Source organism: Pangasianodon hypophthalmus, chromosome 11, assembly GCF_027358585.1.
Source record: "Pangasianodon hypophthalmus isolate fPanHyp1 chromosome 11, fPanHyp1.pri, whole genome shotgun sequence".
NCBI classification, from domain to species: Eukaryota; Metazoa; Chordata; class Actinopteri; order Siluriformes; family Pangasiidae; genus Pangasianodon; species Pangasianodon hypophthalmus.
The window spans coordinates 7,071,990-7,084,801 of record NC_069720.1 but is presented as its reverse complement, the minus strand read 5'-3'; the positions used below and the strand labels follow the sequence as shown (position 1 = coordinate 7,084,801).

The following is a 12,812-nucleotide window of genomic DNA, read 5'->3' as shown; positions in this document are numbered from 1 at the left end:
AGCTGTTTTGGATTCAGTCGTTAGGTTTTTTTTTTTGTTTTTGTTTTTTTTTTTTAAAAAGATGGCGTTTTGCACACATCTGAAAAAAGTGGAATTTAAAGGTATTCTTTAAAAAAATATGGTGGTTCTTAAAATGTTTTTTAAGAAAAAAATATGTATTGACATTTTGCTTTTAAAATAAGACTCCAGACACTATCTACACTCTCAGAGAAAATACTAAACCCTCAATCCACAATGGTGCATCTTTTATACCTTTATTATGTATCTTTCTCCTGGAAATGTGGATGCAATGTACCTTCAAATGATGTAAGGTAAAAAAAAAAAAAAAAATTTTATTTAATGTTTTAAAGGCACACTGCGTGATTCTAGGTAGAAGATACATACTAAATGTTGACAACGTTGATCTTTTTCTGAGATTCATCAGTTGTCTTGAGATGTTCCCTTTCTGCATTATCGCACCATTCCTACTGGATTTCGTGTTTTAAATGTGTCAGAAAAGCTGAACATAGACAGTATTAAAGGTTTAAATAAAAACAAAAACTTTTCCCATGATGAAAGGGCAAAAAATGTGAATAGTTATTTCTGTACAGGAAAATTACATTTATTTATCCTGGGGGTAAAAAAAAAATCAAGTGATGAATTAACCCTCTCTGAGGAAGAAAAAAATGGTATCAAACTCTACATATGAAAGTTGTAACTTGTGTAGTTTTCACTCTGCTGAAAAGAAATAGAAACCCTCAGAGAATTTGTAATGGTTTTAATGGTTATAATAGGAATTGTATTGGTTTAAACCAATAGAAACCGTACCAGAATTTCTAATGGTTTTAATGGTTGTAATGGGAATTGTATTGGTTTTAATGGAAACTCTAATGGTCCCTGTGGGTCTCTACTGGTAATTTGTTGCCTTCTATCGGTGGCATGTTACGTCTAGTAATGGTTAAGGATCAGTAATGGTTTTAATGGTTATAATGGGAATTATACTGGTTTTAATGGAAACTCTAATGGTCCCTGTGGGTCTCTACTTGTTTGTTGCCTTCTACTGGTGGCATGTTATGTCTAGTGGATACCATTAAGGATCAGTAATGGTAATGGTTGTAATGGTATTTGTAGTGGAAACCGTTAGAATTTCTGTGATGGTTTTTATTGTTTTTTTCATCAGCAGGGCACACAGGGGCAAATGTTGCACTTTTAAAGACTGTAAACATGGCACTGAACTGGTATATAGCTGTATACATGAACACCGTAAATTAAAAACAGATAGCGTACCTTTGAAGTCTTTCAGGGACATTAATTAATTAATTAATAATCATCTTTGGTCATAACTACAATCAGACCATTGCATTACATCTGACAGAACTGTCTGGGTGAAAATGTGTGCTAACTACGTTAGCAAATCAGCAGGCCTAATCAATCAAATCAAAACAAACTGAGGCGTTTTAAATTGACTGGAAAAACCATGCCGACGTTCAAACGAGAGCTCGTTTGGCTTTTGCAGCACACTTCCTCTGCTTTCGGAGCTAGAGAGGCAAACACTGGCCCTGAAAAGGCCGTTTAAGGGGAGCGTTTGAAGTTTTATTTCCTCGCTGATCGTTTGGACGGATAAGAACGGCGCTGTTTGTTTATTCAGACGGCAGCAATTTCCCCCCAAGCAAAACCAGTCTGTCTGTCACCTTAATGCCCTTCAATAAACATAAGCGGATAGGTGTCCAGAAACCGACCAGTGTGAATAAGAGTGAATTTTACTATCAGCAGGCTATCAGCAGTAAAACATGAAAGCCTATATAACAGGTTTCCTCAATTTTTGCTCAGTGAAATGTATTTTTCTGTCCATTTCTGCATTTAATACAGTAGGCTATGAACAACACTACAGGAGTTCACTGACACTTCCCTCCAGGCTGATGGTGGGGTCCTATTTACATATTACATTACAGGAGAGTTAAATCCCATTTCCTTCGCAACACAAAGCTAGCTAGCTAATTCACAAAAATGCTTTTGCAGAGTTCATTTTTATGTTTAGATTTTTCTCCTCAAGATAAATGCTTATTGAGGGAGCCATGCCTGAGGAGGCATCAACAATTAAGAAATGGTATGACCCGCTGTAGGGGTGCTCGGAAGTCTAAATTACATTTGTTATTCTGACCTGATAGAGGAAACATATAGTTGGTGTTTACTAATTAGGCTATTTAGTGAAATTATTAGTTTAAGAATATTTATTAAATGTCATTTTAACACCCCACCACCACACTCCCCACTGTGGTGATGACTATTAGTGAATTGTTTTACCCTTCACTTCTTGGTCTTAATTTGCACCCCTTAAATTGAAGTAAAATGGGATGAAGATCCTCTCGCGTGCCTAATCCGTCGCGCGCTTTCCGCCAAATTCACACCTGTGTGAGCGCGCGGTGCGCTTATAAACGGTAAAGAACGCGCACGAGCCATAGAACCAACTCAGCGTCCTATGGCTGAAGGTATGTTTTATAATTACAGGTACATAATTATAGCCTACATAACATTATTAATTTACCTTAAGTACCATTCAGAGTACATTTATATTGTTTGTACATTGAGGGGGGCGGCACGGTGGCCTCGTGACTAGCACCGCTGGGGTTGGGGGTTTGAATCCCGCCTGTGCCCTGTGTGTACAGAGCTTGCATGTTCTGCCCGTTCAGGAGTTTTCTCCAGGTGCTCCGGTTTCCTCCCCCAGTCCAAAGACATGCGTGGTAGGCTCACTGTAATTTCTGTAGTGTGTGAATGTGTGTGATTGCACCCTGTCCAATGTGTCCCCTGCCTTGTGTCCTGAGTTCCCTGGGATAAGCAGTCCAGAAGATGGATGTACCTTGTAGGCTGTTACACTTCTTCTGAGAGTATAGTGCTGATTTAAGTACCTTAATGTGACAGTATAGTACAGTACCTTATTCTGACAGTATAATTGTTGTTTTTTCTTCTTTCAGCTGCTCCTGTTATGGGTTGCCACATATTTGATTTGGCACAGTTTTTACGCCGGATGCCCTTCCTGATGCAACCCTCCCCAATTTTGTTTGGGACCGGCACTGAGAGTGCACTGGCTTGTGCAACCCTAGTGGCTGGGGTAGGTTCCCTGGCCGGGAATCGAACCTGGGCCACGGCAGTTTATTCTGACAGTATAATACAGTACCCTATTCTGACAGTATAGTACAGTACCCTATTCTGACAGTATAGTACAGTACCCTATTCTGACAGTATAGTACAGTATGTTATTCTGACAGTGTAGCACATTACTTTATTATATCACTATAGTACAGTACCTTATTCCGAGAGTACAGTGTTTAACACCAACAGTGTTGGAATTACTTGTACAGTTTTTGCATTTGTGTGCAGCTGTTCTTGAACAGAGACCTGTCTTATTCAAAACCAGGAATTTTGGGAAGTGCAGCTAAGCTAGCCAGTATGGCCACTATGTTGTGTTCCAGCTATAAGCTTAGGAATAGCCTTGTGATCAAGGAATTTATTCCAGAGCTCTTCAAAGTCATGCCTGTGCCTGGGTGTATGCATACTGTATGTGTTTGCAGCCCCCTATACCCTCCCCAACACACACAAAACCCCTCCTGCCCTCATGGCAGAGAGAAATGGATCTGTCACTGATATCCGCCCAGCCTCTTTGACTTATGCCTTTCTTTCTGTCGCAATTCTTTCAGTTAAAGGGGAAAACATGCCACTTAAATCACTCGCATATGGAGCCACACCAGTGCGACACAAGACGAAAAACATCAGGGGAATGAATCCAAAAACTAAGCTAGCCTATATTATAGCCTTCAACTTCAAGAGTTCTATTTAGTTGAAATCTCAGATCTGTGAGAGCTTCACTGAGTGGATACAAAAAGGTCTTCTCAGTGATAGGGTATGAGCTGGTTAAATCATGTCCATGAACCTTGTAGACTAATGGTATGTGATACTGGTATCTTGCAGTCAAATATTTTTGCACTAATGGTTTCTCATAGTATATGACTTGCTCATTAGGGATTTAATTAAGTTTATGATCTCTAGCACATGATCTCACTGTTTTATTTTTATGTTGTGTTTCTTAATTGTAGTGATGTTTTCACCCATTCTGTTTGCACTCTTTGTTGCTAAACTAATCTTCCTCAATGGGGCAATAAAGTTTGATTGATGTGCCATACTTGTCAGCAATTAATAGCTGGGCTTTGGCACAGTTGATTGCAAGATCCCCTTGCATTTCCCTTCATCCCCCTCTGTGTTCCTTTTGATTAGTGCACGCTCACAATCCACTTATCTGGAGCCTTTTGATCTCGTCACATCAAAGAGATTTAGTGAAGGATCACTTTCACCAAAGAGACAGCAAAGCAATGATCCAATCATTAGAAACAGGCAAAGGATCCGAGCACCTATGATCAGTCAGAGGGTTAAAACAATTAGCCTACTTAGATGCTTTTTAAAAACATCTGTCAAAGTAGCATCACCATCTTCTCAGCCAATCTGGGTGAGAGGAGGAAGTGGACTTCCCTTTTATCCAGCTAACAGTTCCTGTGTGAAATGACCACAGAAAAAAATGCAACACCAGCTGCCTCAGTGTGTGATATGGCACTCTATATTTCCTGCAAGCTATAAAAGGTATTATCGGTGCTTAGCATCTGCTATAATACATTGTTTGGACACTAATATACATTACTGCTTTGTGGTATTTATAGAATGGGTTGTATATTTTAAAATATGCTTTCACACAGTTATAAATTGGCAAAACTCGCTAAATAATAAGGATGGTGTGGCTTTGGATATACATTCAGGTTCCTAAATATTTGGACATTGACAAAGTTGTTATTTTAGCAGTCTAGTACAGTATGTTGGAGTTGAAATTAAATTAAATGATCTATCTTCATTGAGGGGAAATAAGTATTCAGACATTTTTGTTTTTGTTATTTAATATGACTTCAGTGCAGATATCCACTCACGTTTACACACAGTCATTTTCCTTTGTATTTATGAATATGAACAAAAAGTATGTATTGATAAGCATAAAGAAAGATATATTTTAAAAAATGAAATTGATGGGGAGAAAAGTATTCAGACACCACAAATTTACCAATATTAGTACTATGGTGCAAAGCTGTTTTGGTAATTACATATTTGAGACGTTTACAGTAAGAAGTACTTAGCTTTTTGCAGAATTGCTGAGTTTTGGCCCATTCCGCTTGGCAAGTCGTCTTCAATTCCCTAAGGTTACAAGGATCCCTCTGATGGACTCGCGATATGAAAGTCCTCCATAAATTTTCAGTGGGATTCAAGTCAGGAGATTGGCTAGGCCATGCAAGGCCTTCTTGAGTTTATTTTGGCTGTATGTTTGGGGCTGTTGTCTTATTCAAATGTCCATCTTCTCTCCACATTCAGTTTCTTGGCCCATGACATTAAATTCTCCCCTAATATGCCCCAGGATATTACTCTGTTTATGTTTCCTTTGATGATGTGTTATTCCCCAGTACCATTTGCAGAGAAGCAGCCCCATATCATGATGCTCCCACCTCCTTACCTCCTTGTTCTTGGGAGCATATACACAACCCTTCTTTCTCCAAATGTGATGAGCTGAATTATTGTCAGAGAGTTCTTTTTTTCTTTTCTTCAGACCAGAGTATATTGTCCCAAAGTGATCTGATTTGTCTAAATGCCTTTGCATCTCTGTGCTTCTTTTTAGCAGATGAGTTTTCTGTGTGGTGTAGGGATGGAGATGACTGGAGTCAAGTTCATTGTTTATTGTTCTCGGTGTAATGGTTGTTCCTTCTGCTTTCAGGGCATTCTGCAACTCTTTTCGTGTGACTGCTGACTTCTCTCATACTGTCCTTATCATTATCATTTGAGAGTGCATTTTCAGTGAAATCCTGCGTGGCACACCTGTCCAAGGATGATTAGTTGTGGTTCCATAAACTTTCCACCTGTGTATTATCGAACCAGTTGTACTGACAGGGATGTTTAAGGTCTTTGCAATGACTCTGTACTTTTTTCGATTCAAGTGATGTTTAATAATGTTGTCCCTGAGAACTTTAGGAAGCGCTTCACCTTCGCCATGATTGTTACTTGTGGTGTGAAATCTTCCCAACCAATGGCAGCCTCTTTTGTAATGACACCAGGTGCAGAAGAACTTTTTTTTTTCAGCAATTATATCTAGAATTTGATTGATTTTTATGTTACCGTTATGTATATAGTGTCCTGTTCCCCTCTCAGTTTTGTTTAAACATAGCTTTGTTTATGCTTACGAATATTTTTTTTTTTCATATTTACAACTGCAAAGTCAAGAGATTATGTTTGTAATTTTGAAGTGGAGATATATATATATATATACACACACACACACACACATACACACTAGAAGTAACAACAAAAAAAGAATACTTATTTCTCTGTACTGTATCTTTCTGTGTGTGATAAAGGCCTAGATGTTCTGAAATGTTCACCTCCTACAGCCTCTGAAGCACTCTGTGAACTTCATTTAACTTTTATGTGTACAATAATTACTTAAGTACACTGCAGCTACTCCCTGGATTCTTCTTCATATCCATCTATCCATCCATCAACCATCCATCTATCCAACACTTTGTGTGGTAAAGATCTAGATGTTCTTCAATTTCCACTGGTTTCACCTCCTACAGCCTCTGAAGCACTTGCTGTACTACGCTTAACTTTTACCACATCTACAGTAATTACTTAAGTATACTGCAGTTACTCCCTGGATTCTTCCTCGTGTCTATCTATCTATCTATCTATCTATCTAATCGTCTACTCACTCAGTCACATAAAACCAGTTCAGTTAAAACTACCACGTTAATCTTTACTCTTACAGACATCCTGCCCTGGAGATCGCGACCACACAAATTCCTGGGCACTTTTTTTTGTCTTAATTTTATGTGTCAATAAAGTTGTTTCAAACAAACACGTTGACGTCATTTTGCAATGGCAGCCAGCAGTATAGCAGTGTCGGTTCTTGCTCCAAATGGACGAAGACAGACCGTAAAAGTATCCCCAAACACACCCCTGCTTCAGGTAAATATGATCGACAAAACGCGTAGAATATAAAATATCAAGGTTTCGTTTCACTTGTTACAGGGGCTGTTCTTTTTCTGGAAAATATGTTTTTGCGAGCAATGGTCGCGTCTCAAGCAGCTCCCAGTTGGCTATATAGTGCGCTACAGAGGCACTAGAAGCTTATTATTTCACACTGTGTTAAGTGCTCTTGTATAGGTAATAGGGAGCAATTTGGGACTCACCCCTTTGAGTAGCTGTTTAGCTGCGTTAGCTCTGTTGGCATGAGATAGCAAAAAAAAAAAAAAATTGTTTTCTTTTTTTTAAGCGATTTTGACACGCGACTGATTTAAACCTTCAGGTTCTCGAGGAAGTGTGCAAGAAACAAGGATTTAATCCAGATGACCACGGACTGAAGTGAGTGAACAAAATATTAAAATATGTATCCTAACTAATGCTTAGCTAACAACTGACAGCCATAACGCAACGATAAATGCTTATTTTATACACACACACATTATGTGTGTGTGTGTGTGTGCGTGTGCGCGTGTATGTATGTATATATATATATATATATATATATATATATATATATAGATATATAGATATACATACATACACAGTACTGTACAAAAGTCTTAGGCATCCTATTTTTTTTTAGTACAAACTTTGTTACAGATTTTTATTATATGACTTCTACATTATTGATTCAGTACAAAAACATGTTAGATTCCAAACATTAGTTTTCCAGCACAAAATTAAATGTTACAGAAAAATGTTTATATGTCAGTAAAGAAAGCAGCATGTTACATAAAAGACCACTTTTCAAACAGAAAACATAATGAAGGCTGCTGGGTTTTGCTGCAAAAATAAGAAGCAAGTGTGACAGTCAAAGTCTCCAGAAGAACTGTGGCTGCTTCTGCATGATGCTCAGTAACACTTACAGCTCATTTCCTACTACTATAAAAAACTACTTTTTTTTTTTTAATAAAGGGTCGTCACACCATATACTGACTTTATTTCATTTATTACTGTTTACTGCTCTTTATAGTATGTTTTTTTTTGTTATTTAGCATATAATTTAATTATTTTTGAAGGCATCTTTGCTCTACACCATTTCTTTGCATGTGCCTAAGACTTTTGCACAGTACTGTATGTGTGTGTGTGTGTGTATGTATGTATGTGTGTGTGTGTGTGTGTGTGTGTATGTATATATATATATATATATATATATATATATATATATATATATATATATATATATATATATATATATATATACACACATATTTTGTTGCTGACATCTGATGTTTGTGCGCTAACTACTACATATTATCTCTAACCCTCTTGTGACTGTCCTTTCCGCAGGTTTCAGAGGAATGTGCTGGACCTGACGCTGCAGTGGAGGTTTGCCAACCTGCCAAATAATGCCAAGTTGGAGGTAGTGCCAAGCACCCGGCAGCGTGGGGGGGCAGACAGCACGGTGCGTAATTAGATCTTTGTCTGTAACACTTGGATTTAGTTGGATAGATAAAATCTTTTGCATTAAAGAGAAACATCACTGATTTATTGAAAACTGTAATAAGACCATGGTCTAGTTATTATTATTATTATTATTTCGATCATGTCTGAATCTAGACAAAATATGCTTTCACTAGTGTACCCCAAAATTTAATTTTATTTATAAGTCACGTGCCGTGATGTCACCATGAACTAGAGGCGCTGCTTCTGTGATTGGCAAGCTGTCAGAGTGTACATAATATGTCTATAATATGTCTTTAGTATGTCTTTGTCAATATTTGGGGTTATTAGCATTCTTTTTTTTATTGCATAACACTTCATTCAGCCTGATAGCTTTACTGCTTGATTTATAAAGGCTTCAGGTAATAATACAGATGCCATGGCCAGTGGCAAGGAGCTGCCTTCCAAATCCTGCACATCATACACATTACCCCTGAAAAGATGGTTTAGTTAATCTATAGAACTTTAGTTATATGTAGAGTATTTTACTTTGATTTTATGATAAGTTTTGTCACTGGGAGGAGCAGTGTCAGGAATATCTGGCAGCATTGGGGGCATTATTTGACAAAGTTTTATAGAACTGTGTCCACTTTTTTTCTCACAAGTAATTTAAGTCTGTCTCATTGAAATTGTTTTCCATAAATACACACCTGAGTCTTCATATGCTTGCCTTGAACATTAAGGCACTCAATCTCATTAACAAACATCAGGTGTAGCCTATATTATTATTTAACTTGAAAGTAGAACTATATATAACTATATCATCTATGTAATGCTGAGTGTACACTACATGATTTTCACAATCTCAAACACTGAGCCTTTTACACAACTCAAATCTCTTGCGATCTGTTGTTTGGTGTTGTAAGAGTAAGCCCACTAGACAATCACTCACAGATGATGTGCCCACCCTACATGAGCTTTAACCTGGGGAGATCTGTGCTGAAGTATGCCTGATCTCCAGATCCCACTTTCTCATGAAAATAAACCTGAGAGCTGTATGTCTTGTAAGAAAAACGAGAAATAAGAGAAAATGTGGAGGAAATATAGGTTGGGGAGATGCAGGTAGTGTATAGTGAAAAGAAACGTAGCTATTTTTATACTGTGCATTGGTAGGAGTAGTGGTATGTTGTGTTTGTGTTTATTTTTGCTGTTCCTAACAACCATTTGTGTACGACATGCCAGATAAGTTCCTATGGAAGCAATAATTATTGTGTTTGTGTTTTGTCCTCGTCCTCCCGCACAAATGAATGAGAAATTGGATTCAGGGATTGGCTGTGTATGAGAGCAGATGAATTTCATTTGCTCTCAGACTCTCACTGGCTGTTTCTCATCACTGTCTTTGCAACTAGTGGCCGAGGGTTTCACACTACATGATTCATTGCTGAGAATCTCAAACATGCTCGAAAGTATTGGTGCCTCAACGATCTCTCGCCAAAAAAAAATCATGTCGCTGGACGGTGCAGACTACACGACCAGTCACGGTGGGAGGACACAGCGAGCAGTGGCCGAGCTGCGGGGTGTAGTCGTTGAGTGCCCAAATGAGTGGATATCCAGTCAGTGGGTAAAATCATGTAGTGTGCAAGAGGCTTACCTTCAAGCCTGGATGTGCAGTTTTGCCTACAGACTTTGGGATGCAGAGCCTAGCAGGTAGAACTACACTAAATGTAAAAGCTAATGCAAAAAGTGATTATGGTTGTCCAAGATGTCCTACATGATGGAGTCTGTTGCATTTCTGGTACATTGTGAGTGTCGCTCTAATGGACAGGGGAGAGAGTAATGCCATCCCTCCCACCCAGAAAGCAGGGACAGTTCTGTCCCTGTACATCAGGAGTGGAATCCTGCGGGACCCAAGTTGTCAAAGTTGGCAGTTTTTACATTCATGTGGGTGGGATCGGGCATGAAAGTTATGTTTGTTAACATGGGAGTGTATTGGACATTGATTTATTCATCTTCAGTAAATGCTTTATCCTTGTCTGGGTTGCTGTGGTTTGAATTACTTAAATTACATAAAATTTTTATTAAGTAAATACAATTAAATAAGAACTGCAGGTGTTCCTTAGGTTAAAAAATAAAACAGTTCCAAACAGACCTCTAATCTTTGCCATCAGGACCAACCAGGGAGGGTGAAGGATAACACTTGCTTCCTCCAAGACATGTGAAGTCAGCCAAATGCATTTTATTTTTTTGAACCGCTGCTCATGCTGCCTCACAGGGCAGCGTAACACACTCAGATAAATGCTATCTGCTCTCATCCGTATACGTGATCACACAGATGCCCATGATTGGCTAGTGTCTCTGTGATTGCCACAGGCATGTTCCCTGTCACTGTCAGGATTCGAAATCACAATCTCTCTCCCAAGAATCTGATACATTTCCGAATAGAAATATCTGAGACATTCTTAATTATCCTTTTTGGATGTTAGAAAATGTGTTTATCAGTCAGTTAGTCGGTTAATTTGGCAGATGCTTTTATAAAGTGAGCCACAATATGATACGTTGTAATGAAGCTCATTCATATGATGAATTATGAGAAAGCTGTATTTAAATTTCCAAACTGTTCAGTGTGTGTTGTGTAAAAGCTAGCGTATGCTATGACTGAAGAATTTAGTTGCAACAGTATGTACTTTGCTGACACGTGACTGCATGCCCCTTTGCCTCATTCAACTATATGGATTGTAGTGCTGGCATAAATTATATGATTTAAGGAGAGTGTGTGCTGTCCTGTATTGTGGGCTGATTCGTGAGAGAAAGTGCTTAAATCCCATGGTGCTGTGTGATTGATTTACTTCGCTATCCCGGTGTCCAGAACATAATGTGTGCTCCCACTTTACTGCTACAACATGGGTCATAAAAATAATCAGCGCCTTGTTTGAGTCCGTGTTCCAAAACATTTATTTGTCTGCTTTGAACATTTACATGCATTTTTCCTAACCGCATACACTCATACACCTCACCCTCTGTTTCTGTTTGTGTGCTGGCATAATTAAGCATCCGCCTTACAGGGCCATGTGGCTGGGTCTCGTCGGGAGTGAGATGGCCATGGCGTCCTTTTCAAGTCTTAAAGCAGTTCATAAACAACCTCCTTCTCCTGCCTCTGGCTTGTGTCACGGAGTGCCATCTTAGAACTGGCCTGAAGTGGGCACATCTGCCGAGCAGGTTCCGTGGACGCGCCCCCTCTTTCTGACAAGACCCCATATTGGTTGCAGCTGATTGCTTGTTTGTGGAAGAAACTAATTATTTCAAGCCTTTTTGATTATGGGTGAGGGTTAATGGATGTTTCCCAAGCACCAGTGTTTGAGTTCTTATTAGAACTGATTTTATTAAAGCTCAAAACATGTACCTTGGGATTGTTTACATAGATACTCTACTACAAAGAAGATTCAGTAGAACTCAATATGATGTCAATATTAGATAGTGTGTGCAGTACTTTCCCAATACTTCCTCATTTTAATAGCTTTTTAGAATGTGTTGCAGGGAGGATGCTATTATTCACTTTCAGCTAATTAAGAGGTTATGATGAAATAACAACTTTTCATTAAAAAGAGTCAGGTGTCAGGTATCACCACACACATTCACAGCATGGATAAAAATACAACAGTGGATCGGAATGTGCTTAGTCCAGTGTTTTCAGGCCAATATCATTTCAAGACAGATATTTAGTGCTTGTTCTCCACATCCAAAAACTAAGCCATGAAGTCCAAAGAAACACTTAGTAGACCTCCATGATCAAATTATGTTGAGATATAGATCTGGGGGAAAGGTATAAAACCATTTGTAAAGATTCATCATTGTGAAATGAAGTTTGGACACCTAGTACTCTTTCTAGAGCTATCCAAACTCAGTAACCAGGCTAGAATGGCCTTTGTCAGGGAGATAATCAAGATCCCAATGGCTACTCAAATAGAGCTTCAGAAGTCCTCCGTAAAGATGTGAGAACGTACCAAAAAGACAGCCATCATAGAAAAACTCCCTCAATCAGGCCTTTACGGTAGAGTGCCTAGACAGAAGCCAAGTCTGAGTAAAAGGCGTATGGTAGATGTTTAAAGGAGCATGAGGAAAAAGAGTCCTTTAAGAAAACCTGCTTCAGAGTGCACACCACCTTCACCTGAGGAGAAGGGTCACACTTCAGCACGACAATGACCCGAACAGTGTTAAAGTGGCTTTGAGACAAGTCTCTGGATATCATTGAGTGGCACAGCCAAAGCCCAGACTTGAACCTCATAGAACCTCTCATCTGTGGACAGACCTGAAGATGGCAGTTCACAGACGCTCCCCATCAAATCTGA

The 12,812-nt window shown here is 38.8% G+C and overlaps 1 protein-coding gene across 3 annotated transcripts in view; it reads left to right on the top strand.

Annotated features, from left to right (window-relative positions):
* The first annotated feature begins 2,380 nt into the window (after positions 1–2,380).
* aspscr1 (ASPSCR1 tether for SLC2A4, UBX domain containing) overlaps positions 2,381–12,812 on the top strand; it is a 37,067-nt gene continuing 26,635 nt past the window's right edge. The window contains exons 1-5 of one of the 3 annotated variants that reach the window (XM_034308712.2): positions 2,403–2,468; positions 2,646–2,720; positions 2,952–3,088; positions 7,367–7,422; positions 8,374–8,488. In XM_034308712.2, coding sequence (XP_034164603.2) covers positions 2,459–2,468; positions 2,646–2,720; positions 2,952–3,088; positions 7,367–7,422; positions 8,374–8,488 — 393 coding nt within the window. In that variant the 5' untranslated portion in view covers positions 2,403–2,458. Of the gene's footprint in view, positions 2,469–2,645; positions 2,721–2,951; positions 3,089–6,895; positions 7,027–7,366; positions 7,423–8,373; positions 8,489–12,812 lie in introns of those variants that run through there. The other 2 variants (XM_053238067.1, XM_026930529.3) reach the window with 2 other exon arrangements.